Raw genomic sequence first — 20136 nt, 5'->3', positions numbered from 1 at the left:
GCTGCGAGAATGCTTTAAGTGGTTCCTTAGTGTGCAAAGAAGTTTTACTCCACAGGGCTTGTAACACATCCGTAGCAAACTTATCTTGCTACTTGAAGGGTTACCCAGCGGCCATGATTCGTCCAGCTTTCATATTGCCCTTTAAAGTCAGTTATTTGATGTTGAACGACTAAGGGTTCTGTGGTAGGAGCATATACACAAAAGAAAGTAAGGTAGCACTTTTTTATATATAGTTGTAATACATGCAACAATGTATCAGGTGCACATTCACTTTGTAAAACTGCCCTCACCCACAGCATGTTGTGACATGCTTAATCATAGGGCTGCTGCAAAACACCTTAGTGAATACCAACACTAGAGGCAGAGCAATAGGGAGGGGTAGACAATACAAACAAATAAAGAAGGAAAAGAGAAGGATCCTAAATAGGTGCAGACAATGAAGATTAAAACTAACTAAGGGATTTCCTCATACCAATGTTATTCCTGGATTTCCTTGTCAGGATTAAAAAAAGGGTAAAAAGTACCCCCGGATGGTGGTGGCGTGAGTGTATTATGCACTCTCCACCCCTCCGCTCTGCATTGAGGTCAACATGTTTCTGCTGGATCCCGTCTCTCTACCGGCATTCATCAGGACAACAGGATCAGAAGTACTGGGTTTTTCAGAACCAACCCAGCGGTGCCAGGGGACACACCCGAAGACTTCGAGTTCTTCCTGTTTCAGACTACAGAAACACAGAGTCTTCTAGATGAAGTCAAAGATCGTATTTATTGGCTGCAGACCAATCACAAGTATCCGAGAAGTACAGCACGGTGTATGTTCTCAGGAGACTGCGCCCAACCAAAAACCAGTCTTTTCTTATATACAGAATATTACGCTCTGGGCAACACCGCCCCTATTTTACAAGTGGTCGTTCACATATTTTCGCTTCAAAGAAAGAGCAAAGTCATGATGATAATCCCACATTTCAGCTCGGTCAGCCCATAATTATTTACCCAGCGAGGCTCCGAACCCTCATCAGATATCAGCAGACCCCAATAAAACGGACACCTCCTCCTCGTAAAACAAGCCATAAAGTAGGAAACCGAGTCAGATGTGAAAGAGATTAGTCAGGGTTCGTGTGGGATGCACGACTTTATGATGTGTCGGGCCCTGATGCTAATCCCATTTGGCCGCAGTAAATGGAACCAGCCGGGCAGGACTGACCTCGGACAGCGGAGTCAGTTTGCACAGGTCACAAAGAAGTCACAGAAAGATTGTGTGTCCTTTAGGCCTAGGCATGGCCTCAGTGCGCAGCCTATGTGAGGGCAACCACAAAATGGTTACCATTTTAAAATGGAACCCAAGGGTTTAATATGTAGTATTGCATACACAGTGAGTTCATCGGGGAAACGTGACAAAAACACTCATACATACCGCATTAGTCATTTGCGGTCCGCTGATACCAAAATCGGCATGGTAGGACCATGCTACCAACATGGTTCCGAAATTTACAGTACCACAGACCCTCCTTTTGCCCTTACATAGGCAATAACTATACTCATAATAATCTGAGTCCAGGTCCATATTCATAAAGTCATGAAGATGTTGCTGTAGCATCATCCTATTGCTTAGCTCGTCCCTTGATACAGGGTTCCTTACACATGATGCAACACAGAGGCTACACATTGCAGGAGCACACTGTATACATAGACAAAACAGGAAAAGAATGGCTAAGATCGTCCCAGTGACTATTAGAATCTTCCATCCCCAAGCCGATATCAGTCCCCAGAACCACCCCATCATCGACCAGTCTCCTTTATCCACATGAATGGATTCGGAAATCTTATGCAGTTTGGAAATGGCCTGATAGACTGTCGGAGCGTTATCTGGTATGAAAATACAGCAGCTTGATTGGATAACCTTGCATACCCCACCACGGTCTGCAAGTATGACACCTAGAACCATACGGTTCTGCAACGTCATGAGGCGATCCGCTTGGAGCTCAGCTGTCAAGTTACCAAGGGCCCCAGCCGTTACATTAACAGTGGTTTCAACTACACGAGTCAGTTTTCTCAGGTTCCGACTATTGACCATTGGTCCCCAAAACGGCAGGAAACCCAGGAAAAAGTCTCCCGCTTCCTGACCGGCAGTATCCTCCTTACTAACAACGCCTCTCACAACTCTGGTCTTGTGATAATCAGAGGCGGCAGTAAATGTCGGCGGTAGCAAATTTGCAACATAACACGTGCCCGAGAATTCAGGGGGCAACCATGTATATGCTCGATCATTACAAACAAAGTATGTACCCTTGGCAGCCAAAAACGCAGGGCAAAAACTGTGATGGAAAAATGTACGTTTCAGCACAGTCACTCTTCCCTAATTGAGCTCTTGGATTCTGACCATTACCTTGTAAACAGAACCGACCTATGTGGGGTACGACCCAAATCGGAGATGAACTTTTACGCTGTTTCTCGCCCAGACTAATGCTATACCCCGTAGCGTTCCAACCCACACATAAGCTCGCAACTCATCCTTGGGAATAGATGAATATGCATCGATATCTCTACTCATATCAGCAACTCCTCTCATCAAGGCTTTATTGTTCGTGCTAGGTCAATTGGAACGCGGTGGTCGTGGGGAATAGGTCTCAAGTGCAAAAAGAAACATAGTCTGGAATGCCCATGATGACCCATTATAGCTAAACGGCAGCACTAGATACGGGATACCCTTATCAATGGTATGCGTCATCAAACCACACACCCAGCAATTTGTTGTGTTCATAACTAGTTGGTGCTGGTGCAGGAGTTGAATAAACGAATTGTTTACGAACTCAGAACGTCTAGCTTGTTCGTGTTCAGGCAGAAGGTGGAAAGAGTGTGAGGGAACAGTAGGAGGAGGTATGGGCTGTAAAGTGGGTGCAAACGGCACTTGAAAAGCAATAATACATAACCTACAGAAAACATCATCATGCTAAATAGTACAAACAGACATAATATTACAAAACGTTTGCTATTCATTACTTTACATATTCTGCTCTTAAAATGTATTTCCTCAGCGGGTCTCTCCATCTCGAAAAACTCCATCCTCTAATCGTGCTGTTCGCGGCGGATGAGGGTCTTCTACTAAGGAGTACACCTGTCAGTCCAGGGAAGGCCCTAGACCAACCAGACCGTTGACCTAACGTCTCCGGCTTGTACCCCAAAGTCTTGGCACCGCGACCCTGCAGCTGAACCCGGATGGCGGTTCGAAAAAGCAAAAATAAGAAAGTTTCTCAGATGGAAGAGAGAGCTGCACTTCTCAAAAAATATCAAAGAAAAAGAATTTTTATTTGTCCATAGTTCTCGGCCTCAAATTGTAACGGCTTCTTGTAGGTACTGTTTGGTCTTGAAACAAGAGTTCAGGCTCTGTAGTGTCCAATCGAGTTGACGGTGGCACAGCTTCTCAGAAAGCGTTTCTTTTACTCGTGCATCGCTAAATGGCAGAAAACGAGGCACAGTCTCAGTCTGAGTCAGTGATCCCTTTCTGGACCCACTGGTCGTAAGGCAAAGGGACCCTCTTGCAGTGAACGCCGTGTATCCAGTTCTTTTTCCCTTTTACTCGAACAGCCGATCTCGTTGAAAGAAGGACGAGATGGGGGGCCGGTCCAACGGGGCTCATCATTCTTTGTCCTCTTGAAGTTTTTGACCAGCACCCATGATCCAGGATTGATAGGATGTCCTGGAGCTTCAGAGACCTGAGGCAGAGTATCATGCACCTGTAAAACACGCAATTTAGCCGTCAATTCATACAAATAATCAAGCAGTACTGGATGTTCGATCTCACTAAGTTTTGTAGGCCCTGGCACTCCCCATATATTGGCCGGGCGGCCAAACACGATTTCATAGGGACTAAGTCCCACTCGTGAATGCACAATCATTCTCGTTGATAGGAGTGCTAAGGGCAGAGCATCAGGCCATCATATGATGTGCTGCTAGTAGACACCACACTATCTGTGCGGTCAGCCAGTTCTGCTTGGAAGAGCTAGGGCTGGCTGTCATCCATTGTAAAGCGATGCACGTCAGTGACATCTCCATAAGGCCCAGTTTATGCAACTGAAGGATTGAGTCCCTCCAGCTCAACATATGAAGATTGCAGGAGCTCCGCTCTGAGTTGGTTGTCCTCCTGAGGAAGGCCTCTGTCTAGAAGAAGGGAGACAGCCCCACCGAGGGAATCCCTTTGATCGGCCAGTTGTTGGAACCAATTGATGCCGGTGGGCCCCATCCCGGGAGCAGGGGCGAGGGACTACAAGCCGGGGACCGTGGGCAAGCTAGCTGACGCTTCACTGCCTGATCGCTGGTAGAGCCCGCGGGAACTGAGGGGTACACTGCGGACAAGAACCTGGAGCAACTACCTGGGTCTGAGGCCAGGAAACAGAAGGGGCAGCCAACTTGGCCATGTCTGCAGGGAGTGGCCCAGGACCAGACTGTTGACAGACCTGTGAGCACTGGCCCAGACGCTGCTTAGTGGGACATGCGTGCGGCCAAGTGAGAATAGGCCGAGTTCCTATCCACTACCCGACTCCCAGCGGGTGCTTAAAGACATTGAGGGGTGCGTCACAACCAACTCTCTGGGGCAACTATTCGTGATCTACACTCTGAAGTGAATAGGGTAACCAACGCAAAGACTTGAGTGGAAATAGAGCCCAAGGCCGAACTCCTGACAAGTGGGGGTCACATGAGACTGTATTTCCTGGACACACGGAAGACGGCCCACCGCTGCTGAATCCAAATATGGCGAGCGACAAGGAACCTAAAGCGCAAAAATATGGGAAAATGGATAAGTACACAAGTGCTCCTGCCGCAAGCAGAACCGGAGGGGGAATCCATGGGGCGCAGCCATCCTTCAAACAATCCATGCCTCGAGAGAGAGGTCATAGAAGGCAAAATGGGGGAGATAAGATTGGTGGGGTCTCCTGAGACAAGATGCACGCAACATCGCGGAATGAGTAACCCAAGCAGAAATCCGATTATCAGAGGTGGAAGACACAACGCATACATTTCAATCCAACATCAAAGCACTGCAGGCAAGCATATGAGAGGTGGTGTGGAAGGTGGATGACGCGGAAAACTGGGCCTAGAGAAATAACCTCCGTTTCATTGGAATACCAGAAGTATAGAAGAGCTCCGACCAAATAACATTCCTGACGGCATGGCTGCAGGACCTTCTCCCGGCGGCAAAATCCTCATCCTGTTTCATCATTGAGCGGGCACATAGGATGCCAAACTTAAGACCTTCACTGGGGGCCCCACCGTGTCCACAGATAGCAAACATTTTAAACTATCAGGACCGAGACACAATACTCAGGGAATCGCGCCAAGTGGTAGAATTCAAAATGACCATCACAAAAATTATGATCTTTCCTGATTACTCCAGAGAGGTACAGAAGATGCGGAGAACTTTTGATTCGGTGAAGGTTAAACTTCGAGCCATGCAAATTCGATACATGCTCCACTTCCCGGCTAAGCTCAAAGTTATTTTTCAAGGTTCGGCCCAATTCTTCCAATCCCCAGAAGACGCCAGGGCTTGGATAGAAGAAAGTCCTAGTCTACGGTCAGTAGTAAACATTAATGAGCTACGACCCAAAGATACGCCACCATTTGGGAGCCTACGCCACAGAGAATAAAATAGAGAATGCTGCTCACACAGGGACACAAAAAGCAAACAGGACCACAGTGACAGGTACCCCATACAGATGGAGGAGAGTAGCCTCAGATGAAGAATCAGTGCAGGCTCAAGCCAATAGCAGAGTCTTGAATCGAGGAGACAGGACCCACACGGACCACTCTGATAAAGACTCTCAGGCAGACACGGACACTGACCATCCGCTCCTTAAAGACATCAACCGCACAGAGGTGCCAGGAGCAGAGACGCAGGTGGCAGGAATAATGCATCAACAGCAGCAAGACAAAGGTGGCGAAGAGGACTGAAGCACGGGGGTGGGCCAGGACCAGATAGGCAGCAGAGAGGCGGCAAGGAGACCCCCCCCCCCAGACTTGCTTACGCTCGGGTGTGACTGAGCGAAACACTTTTCTCTGAAAATACTATATCCTTTACTGTTTTGAATATAATTTAGGGGTTAATGGGAGGGAGAAGGGGGATAGACAGACGTATCAAATGGTACTTACGCTAAGTTGTCATGTTGACAGTTCAGTGGACAGGAATAGGGAGTGGGAGAAAGTGGGGTGGGGAGGAGGGTTAGGGGTGGAAACTTCATAGTTTAAAGGTTCAACATGTTTTCAACTCAGGCAGCAGCAGGAATCTCAGGATCCATGCTCATGAATGGTGGGATGGGGATTGCCAGGCAGATGTATCACCTCCTGTTCTGTTCTTGTAAATCGCACGCATAAGGAATGATGCATTGTACTCCGTATTGACATGGAACGTCAATGGATTAGGCAGTCTGATTAAAAGGGGATTAGTTAATAGATACATTAAGAGACTCAAACCTGATGTTCTCCTGCAGGAAACCCACCTCCGAGGTAGGGGGATCTACACCACTTTGGCACACGCCGGGTTCTCCCCAGGGGAGCGGGGAGTGGTCATTCTCATTAGGAAAACCCACCCTTTCCATATAACTAAGACCTGGGTAGATCCCAACGGGACCTACGTCGCCGTTCAGGGAATTTGGTGACAGCGAGAGATCACCTTAGTGTCTACGCTACACCACCGCTGCAACCTCAAACGCTGGGCGCAGTCACCAAGATACTACTGGACTCAGGATCCCCCACCCATATCATTGGAGGGGACTTCAATGACGTTGTAGACCCAAGTTTAGACCGGTCGCATACAGCGGCTGGAACCCGTGCCCCTACCCCACTAGCTGACTTTGTGACATCACTGGGATTGATGGACCTTTGACGGCGACACCACCACTACCCACTAGGTCTCAGTTACTCATATTTCTCAGGTGCACATAGGACTTTATCTAGGCTTGATTACCTTTTCCCCCTGTCCGGTGAAATTCAGACAATAGATAAGGCGGACTACCTTGCAAGGGGCATCTCAGATCATTCACCGCTGTGGCTGACAGTGGGGGAGGGTAGCGCAGACAGCGCTCAGATTGGAGACTGAATGCACGGGAGCTCCACGACAACAGAGACCAAGCTATTCTTTAAGGAGAACGAGGGCTCAGTGGCCTTTGGGAGGCCTACTAGAGAGTACACCGGAGCAGTGTACAAGACACTATTACATGAAAACGGAGGGGGGAAACGCTATAATTAGAAAACTTAAATGGCAAACTTCTAGAACTGGAGGGAAGTATCATCCCAGCCACTGAGGTAGCCCTGTTGACGCAGCTAGAAGTGACACGTAGGGAACTCAGTGCTCTGACAGACAGAGAAGTCTGGACTGAAATCCAGGCCACACAACATAGATTATATGAGTCGGGAGCTAGAGCAGGGAAACTCCTAGCTTGGCTAAGCTGCAAGGAAGGAGAGGTAAACTGGGTAAGTCAGATAGTAGAAACAGGCACGCGGCACACAACAGCACACGCAATAGCAGAGCCTTCGCGCACTTTGCAGACCTATATGAGGCCAGGCCACTAGAAGACGAAGATCACATAAGAGACTACCCAGCGATATAGATGTGCCCACCCTGCGGCAAGAGGACAAGGAGGCCCTTGAGGCAGCTCTAACTTTAAAGGAAGTGCAAGATGCCATTACTAAACAAAAATCGGGGAAAACCCCAGGCCCGAATGGTCTGCCAGCGGAATTTTTTAAACAGAATAATAGTTTATTGGCCCCCGTCTACTAAATATGTTCCTAGCGGCAAGGGAGAAGGGGACGCTGCCACCAGATCTAAGCCCGGCCACAGTGGTGGCCATACCAACGCCAGGCAAACTACCAGAGGGGAGTGTGTCTTACTGCCCAATCTCGCTCTTGAACATTGAAACTAAGATTCTAGCCTCCACCCTAGCGACACGACTCCTGACGGTTGTTACATAATTGATTCATAGAGACCAGTCTGGTTTCATGCCCAAACAGGCCACACGTCTCAGCCTCTGCAGACTAGCAAACTAATTAGATACGGTGAAAGGGAGCACTACCCCACAGATGCTTCTGTCACTAGACGCTGAGAAGGCCTTTTACACCATCCACTGGCAATTCATGAGACAAGTGCTTTTAAAACTAGGTTTCGGGCATAACTTCCGATCCTGGGCGGATATACTGTATACGAACCCCAGAGCAAAAATCAGGGTTAACGGGGTCAAATCCGCTGACTTCCTTATCCAGCGAGGGACGAGGCAGGGCTGCCCGCTATCCCCCCTGCCTTTTGCACTTGTCCTAGAACCATTGGTATGGCTAATCAGAACTCACCCAGGCATAAAGAGGTTCCAGGATGTCGAGGGGCAGTTGACAGATGAACAGATCTCCATTTATGCAGACGACATTCTACTCTACATATCCAGCCCCGAAACAACACCCCCCCGCTCCCCCCTCCCCCCCTAATATTCCATTTAGTTAAGGAATATGGCAGGCAGGCAGGTTATAACATTGAATGGGGGAAGTCAAATATTTACCCAGTCGGAGGCTCCATGGATGCACATTCCATACCACAACACCTTTCCATTGCCGAAGACGGCTTCAAATACTTAGGACTATATATTTCCACCAATGTGGCCGACTGCCTCGCTCATAACATCAAGCGAGTCCTGGCGGAATTTCGCGAGGGTGTAGCCAGATGGCGACGCCTCCTCTTGACACTGCTCGGGTGGGCGGCCATGTATAAAATGATAACGCTACCTAAGCTACTCTATATTCTCCAAAACAAGTGCTACAAAATTCTGGATGCGGTTTTTAGGGCAATCGATGGCGAAGAGGCCATCCCCAAGTAGCACTATAAACGCTGCGGCATAGCCAGTTCAATGGGGGAATCGAGCTCCCGGATATCCAGGCTTACTATAGGGCAGCGCATCTAACAGTAATTAACGAATGGGGACATGCGCCCCGGGACCACCCTACATATGCCCTGGAGAGACTCCAATTCCGAAAACACTCTTATTTGCACTATGTATATCGGGGCTATGGAATGCAAGGCTTGCTGCCAGCAACACAGAGGGTGATTGAAGCGTGGAAAGGGGTGGAACGACAGATGAAATGGGAAAAAAGATTAACTAGGTCCACCCCACTATGGGAGGGTACGTGACTGCCAGAATTTGTGAAACTGCGGGGGTTTAAAAGATGGGACACAATTGGGATCACAACACTGGGAGATATAATAAGGCAAGGTGGCTTGATTACCTTTGCAGATCTCCAGGCCGAATACAGCCTGTCAGATAAACAACACTACAAATACATTCAACTCCGACACCCTTGGAGAACGTAAAAACCCAACATCATAGACACTCCCAAATAGGCACCATTAGAAGACCAACTGCTGAAAGAGGAGATACCTGAAAAGGCAGTCTCCTGGACATACAAGACTCTAATAAACAATATTCCTGACAACTTATTAGCACTTAGGAGCAAATGGGAAGAAACCACAGGTACCCTGGAAGACATTGACTGGGAAACAGCATTCATGCACCCTGGAGAGGTGGCGATTAAGCTTAGGCTACGACTGATACGGTTTAAAGTATTGCACAGGGTATACTACAACAGGTTGAGACTCCACGCGATGGGCAGAACAGAGGCCTGAACTGGCTGTGGCTCTCAGTCTGCAGCTTTATTGCAAGTAGGCTGCATGGTGGACCGGGAAATACATTGAATGCTGCAGCGATGGACCATGAAAGTAGTGATGAATAAAAAGAAAGATCAAAGCACTCTCTTTACTTGTAAGACAGTAGCCTCAACAGTTTTACCTCTTTCAAGGAATCAGCAGGGGCCTCACATATAAGCAACACCACGGACTACCATCCGAACAGCAGGCACCCAGTCCTGTCTGGGTAGGGTATCTAACAGATAGCATCCAGGCCCTCAGGGGCAGCGAAATTCCCAGTCTCCTGCCCCCTCAGAGCAGCCGCCAAGCCACTTTAGTTTGCCCTTTGTGGCGCACTACCCCCCAATGAGAGTCTGGATCAGTCATTTTATCCCCACGTAGCTGGCCATAACAACCAACAGGTTGGCATTATATCTAGTTTAATGGTGCTACGATGTGACATTCCATTGTGACCCGTCGCCTCTTCGAACTGCATCGGTGCAACTTTTGGAGGTCCACTTTTCTATTTTGCTGCAGGACGTTCATGCTCTTTTGGTGAGAGGAGCCATAGAGAGAGTCCCAGCCTTGGAAACAGAAACTTTATGTTATTCCCAATATTTACCTATGCCAAAATGGGGTGGGGAGCCCTAATCCTGTTTTAGATGGTTCACCTCTCACTTTTTTCATGCGGAAGGACAGATTCAAGATGCTCACAGTGGCTCAAATTATGTCTGCTCTGAGTCCCGGAGACGAGATGGTAGTGCTGGGCCTGCAGGAAATCTATTTCTATGTTCACATCTTTCATGCTCACAGGCGCTACTGGAGGTTCAATGTGGACCACAAGCATTTTCAGTTTGCTATACTTTAGACCTCACCAGTGCCCCTCAGGTGTTTACAAAGGCAATGACAGTGGTTGCAGCATGCCTTTGGGTGTCGAGTGTAACTGTCTTCTACCTGATGACTGAATGTTGAAGGCGTGCTTGCCACAGTCTGTTATGGGCCACGTCCAAATGACGTAAAACTTCCTGACATTGTTTGGGATCATACTTGGCTCCTTCGCAGAGTCTCCCTTTTATCAGAGCCATCGTGGATATGGTCCTGGCCCCTTGATATATGCCTCCATGAAAAAAAATGTTTTCCAGAGATTTTGATTTTTGATCTGCATTTTTGGATCAATAGAGGAGTAATCTAGCTTGGGTAGACATTGCTGATCCGGGCCGAACTTTTCTGGATGATATTTTTAAAAATGGCGGAGGTTTTGCATTGATGATGTAATATTTCAGGAACCATGAGACCTATATACTTCATTTTGGGGTCAAAACAGCTTTTGGGGGTCATGTAGTCTTATAGGGACAGAAAATAACTCCTCAGAGCAGCCCTCCCGTTATTTTCAAAAATGGTGGCTATAATAGAGGAAAAAGAGACATATATAGAAGTGAAACACATAATAATGGTTTTTAATCCTTTTAGGTATACACCGAACAATGATTATGATCTGAATATGAAGGGAAAAAAAACATTTATCACTCCTGTTTTAGACACATTTTCATAGTTCACTTTATTTGTTTCGGCAATCGCTCATAGTACATTTGCAGAATGTTGAGCATTTGAGAAGAGCATATTGACGGACATCTTTTCATAGCACAGGTTTTGCAAGTACATGTATTTGTAAGTTCTGTGGGTAGAGGCTTTAGAAATTTCGTAGGGTTTTTCTTCCCAACCAAATTCACATGGATCTTTTGCTACATAGGCATGATCCAAAACATTTACGCATCTTCCGATCATGTAGAACACTCTTTTAATGTGTCCATGCACAGAATATGATGTTGTTGGAAGGCCACTTAGTGGTAGTGATCTCTTACACTCACTGTACTGAAGATCATCAAATGTGCGACAGTCAGAACTCGTTTTCCATACACGCACAAGATATTTTTTGTTTACATCTTTAAAGCCACATTATTTTTCTGTCTCCACAAATCCTTTTAGAAACTTTACAGGTTCTGCAGTTAAAACTCCAAGCTTTGATCCAATTTTGCTCATAGTGTCAGAAAAATCTTCCAGATCCAATCTGGCACTTGGGGATATATTGTAGAGGTGAGGAATTTGTGGTTAGATAGACAATCCAACAAAATGTGTTATCAAAGGGTAAGTAACATCCTTTGGCACCTTTTGAAAAATTAGTGTGGAAAGAATGCTGTTGTTGTTTCCATTTGAATGTTCATATTAACATGATTCCTTCCTCCTTGTTTCCTATAGGTAACCCTGCACCCAGAAGTAAAGAAGCACCTTTCAGAAGGAATTTACAATATTCTGGACATTTGTATTGAGCATGATATTCGGTTCCTTAATTCTTCCTCGGAGATCGGTGTCAGAGAGCTATTTAAAGAAATTTATAATGATTACACCCACTATCACAAACTGAAACATCTTGGAGAGGAAAAATACACTGCTTGAAACTAACATCTGCACTACAAAGCCATTACTCATAGCAGTTGTACTTTTACACTTTCTCCTGACTAGTTTGGTCATTAATCCTGGACTGCCAGTGTATGGGCGGTTCCTGGGAAGACTCCAACATGGATCCTGAATCGGCTTACATTTACTTGCGGGCTGAACAAATTGGATGGCTTTGCAAATTAGAAAGGACCCGATGGAACTGTTGACATATTTGACTAGAGAGAATAACAGATAAGTCACAGAATTAAGATAAGTAAGATAAAGAGTGGTGTTGCCAGTTAATATGTGAATAGAATGGATGGGCTTATCCGCTGTTTATTTGGTATGATTTGCTCGAATATTTGCATCTACTCTGATCAAGTTACACCATGGTACTGTTCAGGCTTGTATTGGAAACACTACAACAATGAAAGCATTTGGATTGTTATTATAACTTATGGCCACTAGTTGACACTGGTAACATGTTAGTTGCCAGATATAACCCTGGGATGAAGGCACAAAATAAGCTGTTTGTTAAATTTTTCACCCTGTTTCGAATAGAGAAACTGCTATATTTTTTGCCTGCAAGTTATAAATTTGATGTGTTATGAAATAGAGTGGAATTAACATCAGTCACGTCAATTAAGACATGTACATCATGTGTTTGTTTTTCCTTTTTAAAATGGGGCCCCTATAGGTTTGCCCCCTGGTAGAGATCTCCCATTATCCACAATTCTGAATTGCCCGTCATAAAGAAGTGTTGCCATAATATGTGAGTCTGTTTTTCTTGGGGGGCTAAGATGTATTGCTTCGTAGTCCCTGAACTGCCTAAATTCTAAGTGGAGTCATTTTTGTTCTTTGGTTTATGTTCATACCCCTTACTTATCCGCTGTCACCCTTCGCTCTACTTCACCTACATTGGTTGCATCACTCTGGATCTTATTCTAGTTCTGGCTGGGAACTGCGCTCTTACCTTTTGCATCGATATGCACAGTAGGACCTGGCAACGCCTAAGCTAATTTGTTGCCTTGGTCATGATGATGACCATGGGTAGGCCAGGGAGCCTTGTAAGATAATATTTGCTGTCTGACATGCTAAATATTGTCACATGGTAAAATCCCTTTATCTCCTAAATACAAATTCTGGTTTGTCACTTGTCATACTGATTTGCACCAGCTAGTGCACCTGGCATACAGCGCAGTGAGAAACCTCAAGATTTGACATGCTGATGACACTATTATGAGTGTTTTTTACTATTAAGAAAACTGTGCTTAATTTGGATATGTTTAAGTTAGCCTGACTTGGACTTAATCACCTAGCACTGACATAGTTTCACATTTGCTGAAAGAAAGTGCATTTTTATCTTTTGTGAATGAGCACTCTCCACATGCATGTGTGTCTGTGTGTTTTTCCGTTTCAGACACGCAGCAAAATAGAAACCTTGTTTGGGGTGTTGTTTACTATGTAAAAAAACAATTGTAATAATGTGCCTTCCGCACAAGGGACCCATGCTTTTCCTGTTTTTGTAACATTCAAATTCCTTTGCTCAGGTCTTTTCTAGAGGGCATTCATTAGCTTGATTGTCTATTGTATTTCTGTGTTTTATAAATGTTATGTTGTTTCCCTAATTTCCTATGCACACCTCTTTAATTAATCTACAGCAAAGTAGGTGTTTACTAGATGCATCTTATTTGATATCTCATCATACTGAGTGCGTTGCCTTTTTTTACTTAAACTCTTTCGTATATTTGGGAAATGTCCCAGACTTTTCCTGACTTTCAAGCTGAGCCGATTCTGAACTAGTCTGTTTACTTACTTCATGCCTAGAACTTTTGCCGAACTCTTTGGAGGCAGACTCTGAGTTGCTCCTCTACTCTAAGTTGGTCCTCTTGCGTACATATTTTTGCTTTTTGCTACTTGCTTGCTATGGAGGTAAACCATACGTTGATCATCTTGCAATATTTTATTTTGACTTATTGTGATTGCTGATTCCCCATGATATAACTAACAACTTTTTGCCTTCTGTAATGATTGTAAGTTTGAATAAATCTTTATGGTTTTGACTTGAACTGTTGTTATGGCGGTTTCATTTATTAGCATTGGACTTAGTCTTATGAGTCTTTAGGCAGTACTGATCCTAAGTCTTGACCCTATTAATTCTACCTGAGTGCCTGTAGAAGTTGTCGGGAGGTGAGTATTATTTGGGCTTTGTGGGTTGTGTTGTGATGTTATTTTGTTTGTGTTTTCGCATTAGGTTAATGGTATTGTGTTATAAGTATGTGTTGAAAATGTAAAGGTACTGTATCCCATGGTAATGTGTTGCATGAACTGCAGAAGCTTTACAACCTGCAAAGCTGTGCAAGCTTAATTATTTTGATGAAGAGACCTGGTTTTTTACGTGAAGGTTTAGGTTTTTGGATTGATTTGTAATGGTTACAGATTTATGGAGATCATGTGTTATATAAAGTTGTCTGCTGAAACAAGTTGTGGCGCCAGGTTATAAGCTGAAGATTGAGATCCTTAATAGTCTAATTGTGAATAAAAACTAATCCTGAGTACTGGTGTTTATTCTGTGCACCAGAATAGATACCCTAAGGGTAGGTAGCCGCTGATCGAAAACCTATCTTGATGTGATTGATACTGCTGGATGATGCTATTCCTTTTCGTGGTGAGTTTGATTTCCTTCCCGCGTCCTGGTAGACAGACAAAGGTTTATCCGATTGATTGATTGACAACACATATTGTGAACAGTGTTTTTCTTGCTGGTGGACCAATGCATGCATGCATATGCGTGGTTTAAAGAATGACAAAAAATTACTACATATTTTTTTTAAAGTTACCAGTTCCTGTGAATTGTACGTTTGATTTGAAAAAAAACGGAGGATTGGAGATTTGAGTCGTGCTGTGTTTGAGATGCAGCCGCAACCGAGACATGCGCAGTTCAAAGCACTAAATGAGTGGATTCTGTGGTGAATGAAAAAGCACATGAGAAAATGCTAAAGGTTCAGATAGGAAAAGCTGCAAACCATTGGTTGGATGTGAGATTGCCTTTATGGAAGAAGATGCGGAGAGAGAATGTACCAGAGACTGTGAGTTTGTTTCCTGTAATTGTCAGTGGTATAGACGAAAAGAAAACAAAGCATGACAAAAATAAAATTAAAGCTGAGAAAAAGAATGAAAAAGAAGAGAATAAGAGTGATTCTGAGAGAGAGGATGAACTCCTAGATCGTTTGTTGATTAATTAGAGACGATCCCCATAAAATGAGCATCATGCAAAAGGACAAGATGTAGGAGGAGGAGAGATGAGTGTAAGCAGAGACTAACAAGTTTCTGTTTTGTCTTCACACAGAGAGAAGAAAGTGGTGCAGAATAATATTTTCATACTGAAAAAGAATTTGGAAATCATATAAAAAAAGTGAATGTTTAGTGTCCAAATTTCAAAATAAAGTGTGCTCATGCATTTTGTATGCTTGAAAAAAATGGCTGAGGAATTATCTTTGTATTTGAATAAAAACAATTTTTGATAATTTTATAATAAAACTGACAAACTCAATTGCAAAAAACAAAAGATTGAACTTTGACAAGAGACTCTGGAAGGGTTACTCAATATAACAAGAGAAAGGAAGAATGTGACAAGATATAGTGATGAATGGGCCGAAGTTACTGACAAGTCTGATAGATCCAGTAAGAGTAAATCAAAGAGTTACAAGTACGAGTGATTCTGAATGTGAAATGGCTGCTGAAAAATTATTTCTGTTAAGAGAAGTGTCTGGAGGAACATATGTGCATGCTGGTTAAGGAGTGGATGGTGAACTTTTGCAAAGAATTTCCTGAAGCTCAGGGAGGAGCCAGAAAAGTGGTATACAGAAGTGGAAACATTGTGACTATTTCAAAGGTGCTTTTAGAGGATTTAGATGTGTTTTTTTCAATTATAGTACCTGAAGATTTGTGGACCCACTGGAAGACTATAGTTAGGTAGCCCGAGGAAGAACCACAAAGAGTTGGTCTAAGTAATAAGCCTTGTCCTGCCGTTATGTAGAAATACAAACAGGCGATTGACTTGTTTCTGAGGAACCTTTCCTTTCAAATGCTCAATCAGTCATAAATCATGAGTCACGCAAAATTCAGGGGTCAGTGTATGCATATTATAAGGGATTGGTGCAGATTTACAGGCAGCGCAGTGAAGTTCATGATTCAGTAAAACAAGGTGTAATGGGATTTGTTTCAGCTTTTGTTTTCTTATTCTGTCCAGAGATAAGTGCGCATATACAGGAAAGTGTACTGTGCTGGCATGTAAAATTGTTAGACAAGACCTGTGCTTGTGCAAAGCATTGTAGTAATTGTTGCGATGCAAAAATGAAAGCGACAAAAGAAAAGCTGATGTTGGCTGAGACAAAGTTCTTTCAATAAAATGGACACGGAGTTTTTCAAGCACAAGGTGGAAATAGTGGAATTATTCGACCAACATATGCAGTTTTCACATTTACATATGCTTTAGAGGCATAATACTTGTATAATGTAATCTCAGACCAAGTAGCAGAACTGATTGCCATTACAAGAGCATGTTGCGTGGCCAATGAATTGAGTTTTACAATCTAAACAAAAAGCTAGTATTGTTTTCGTGTGGTCCATGATTTTAATTGTAATCCAAATGGGGTTTCATAACGTCTGCTGGCATTCCAATAAAAAATGTCCCACAAATTTTAGATTTACTGGAAGGTTTAAAATTTCCAAACAAAATTTCCATTGTGAAAAGTGTGGCACACGACAGTGGAGGTGACTTGATTGCATTGCGCAATAACTTTGCAGATGAAGTTGCAAAATATTGTGTTCTAGTGTCTAATACATTATAACTGGACATGAATTCTAAAACAGAAGTGAAAAAATGTAAGTAACTTTTGGTGAATATCAGTTGGGCGTCAGTGGAAATAACGAAATGTTAAGAAAAAGTGGGATGTACTCAAAATAAAGAAAATTTGTGGAGATCCATGTGAGAAGTTGTCCTGGTATATGCTGTCCACTAATTAAAGTGGGCACCTTGTACCCGTCCAAACAACCCTTATGGTGATTAGGGCAAAGATAACCTTTATTGAAAGCTATCCGAGTGGTAGCTATGGAGAGCAGCCTTCAGGCTAAGTCTTGAAGGAATGTTAAGCACCTTGTTTTACCAAAATGCAACCTTATAGTATTGGTTAAATGAAAGGGAAAGCACAGAGTAGTTATAAAAATATGTATTTTTTTTATATATAACACACTCTAGTATCCTTTATACGAAGATAGAACACAAATCAAATAATACAGTTGCAAAGAATCAAACGTTAGTAGCACAATACACAGTGGGCTCCCAGGGGAGACCAAACCATAAGCTAAATAAGCGGTATAAGAACCACGACTCAGGACTAGTCCTACTCTAGAAGGTGTAGAATCGCTGGGACCCCAAGGACCCACCCAAAGTGAGTGAGTAGGGAACCCACGGAGGACGGGTGCAGAGTGAGAACACGACTGCGTGCTCCATACAATTCAATGGGAAAGTCGCGGTTGGAAAATCAGTGATTAAGGACCCTTCCCAGCAGATTAGGAAGACAAGCCTTGGCACTTGAGAGTTTGAAGAGCCACCCCACCGGTGGATACCTTTGTACCAGAGTTACCTATCCCAGAGGAGCCGGTGCAAAAGCACGAAGTGGGTTCAGAAACCCTTGTCGTTCTCTATGGATGTCGACCAAGAAATGCTGCTGCTGGAAGTACGAAAAGTGTCCGGTGGATTCCAAACGTGTATTGTAGATGAGAAGAACCTGAAAGCAGAGGGGACAGAGTCTGGGTCACTTTGGAGTGACCAGGGGCTCTGTATACGAACGCCCACCGATGTCAGGTGCTTCAGGTGTGATGACAGTGATCTTGACTCTTCAGCTGCTGGGACCCGGAGACGTCTAGGACGACCAGGACCCGGAGGCAAGCTGTCCCACGAAATATGTTGAGTGCTGAGGGGTCAGTGTCCCCTATAGTCACAATATCATTGCTTTTTTCCAAAAAAGTCACATTTAAATCACCTGCAGCCTCTTTTTCCAAACAGCCAACATATGTTTTTGTGGTGTCCCAATAACCACTGCTTCTTTAGGCCTATAGTCTTTATATTAGCCTTTTTGTATAGTAACAGTCTCAGATTTCAATATGTATCTTGAACGTTCACAAGATAATTTTCTGTTCACTTCCTATAATCCAAAGTTTGTCAGTATCCCTCAGTCATGCTACTTCTGCTACTTCTAGCTTCTTTCTCATAGAGAATCCGATTTAGGAGATTTCAATTCCAATTAGTATTACAAGCTAAGGGTTTGGTGCTTCTAATTCATTATAACATCTTTTTCATAGAAAACATAAGAATTTCACTCTATCAATTCAGCATGTATGCTGCCATAACATGTTCATCCAGCACACAAAACCAACAGATCACGTTCCAGGCATCCGCTGGATTGATTAAACTTTTTTACAATACAAATATTTTTAATGTTTTCCAAAATATTTATTTTGTTTTGTTGGAGTGTTAATTATATTCTGTTTATCTGTATAATGTAATTCCCATCCCCAAACAATGTTGTCCCCCCCTGTGGATCCACATTCTGATTGCAAATTTATTATAATAAGTCGTTATGGTTAAACCAACTGGAAGGATTAGAGTAATAGAACCTCTAACTCAGACTTTTGCCAGTTGGTATCTTTTATGCCTAAATTAACCACTCCTAAACTTCTGTGAATTGTGGCGGTCTGCCATATTGAGTCCATGTGTCTCATATTAAGAGTATGGATACAAGCTGCTGATTCACAAAGTCAAGCTCTGGTTCGCTACATGGTTCTAGAGGGGTAGAACAAAGAGTTCAAATGAAAGCAACACAAACATCAAGGAAATCAACATTTTTAAAAATGGATGTGCAAGAATTGATGCTTGCATTCAAACCTTTGTCCACATTCAAACCTGTCAACAAGATGAAAATCAAACTCCAAAAGCAAATCAAAATGCTCCATTTGCAAATCAAGAAGTAATTAGAGAAGAGGCAGGCAAAGCAAATACAACTGAAGATGTAAGCGTGACACAAGCTAAATTGTCCGAAGGAGAAAGAAAAAGAAATACTGAGAAAATAGCTGAAGCAGTGACATCTCTAAATGACAGAGTTTGAAAGATCAGAAGATAAAAAAGAGAGTGCCAAATAAGAATTACACAGGTACTCAGTGCGCATAGTTGTCAAAGATTGACCCCGAAGAAAGACATTGTTTGACAAAATTTTCAATTTTCTGTTTGAAGAACCTTTCTTGAAATAACACGTGAAGTGAGAGTGCAGGTGATCAATTTTGACAAATTTCCCAATCTAGTAATGTAACTAATATTTTTAATTTTTTGAGAAGAAAGTTTTAGATTTTTTTAAATTTTTGTGTGCCTGCAAAACTCTGTTAGGTAAGATTTTTTTAAGCCCTCATATTAAGTCTGTCTTCATTTTCGAAGAATCATTTTGTACCTCCTCAGGTATCCAGCTGAAGATATTGAAGATAGTTTTGTTCCAGCATAGGGTTTGTGAACAATTAAACTGAACTTTATTTCCTGCCTGCATAATTCTGAATATTTGAACAGAATTTTGTGCTATTGTGAACTGTACGATGCCACACTGCCTGCTCCTGTTTCAGAAGGAGTGTCCTATGGCCACTTACCTTTCTTATGTGGTCTTTCATATAGTGTTTGTTTTTTCCTTGTAGCTGGAAGGAGGTTATACTAGTATTGACCATTTGGAAGGTATTTATTTTGAGAGATTTAAAAATTTGTTGCGACAAGATGACCAGACAAGGAACGAAGGAAATCAAACTTGATCACCCCAAAGCCAAGATGTTTGCTAAATTAAAGGCTGTGCCGAAGATTTAAGTTGTTGGAACCATGAATGATTAATGAAGTATTCTAGTGTAGTATAGCGTAGAGTAGTATTTTGATTTAAAAAATCATCAGGTTGTGAGATTGTTTTTAATAAGAAAGTGATGCATAATTTAGAGGTTTTAAGTTAGCCTGA

At 43.4% G+C, this 20136-nt stretch overlaps 1 protein-coding gene across 2 annotated transcripts in view; it reads left to right on the top strand.

The window, feature by feature from the left end:
* URB2 (URB2 ribosome biogenesis homolog) overlaps positions 1-14160 on the top strand; it is a 423522-nt gene extending 409362 nt beyond the window's left edge. For both annotated transcript variants that reach the window (XM_085611919.1, XM_085611920.1), the window contains one exon: positions 11912-14160. In XM_085611919.1, the coding sequence (XP_085468045.1) occupies positions 11912-12109 (198 nt within the window). In that variant the 3' untranslated portion in view covers positions 12110-14160. The remainder of the gene's footprint in view (positions 1-11911) is intronic.
* The last annotated feature ends 5976 nt before the right edge of the window (positions 14161-20136 follow it).

Source organism: Triturus cristatus, chromosome 6, assembly GCF_964204655.1.
Source record: "Triturus cristatus chromosome 6, aTriCri1.1, whole genome shotgun sequence".
Classification (NCBI taxonomy): domain Eukaryota; kingdom Metazoa; phylum Chordata; class Amphibia; order Caudata; family Salamandridae; genus Triturus; species Triturus cristatus.
The sequence above is the reverse complement of the archived record's forward strand: the minus strand, read 5'-3'. Positions and strand labels throughout refer to the sequence as shown.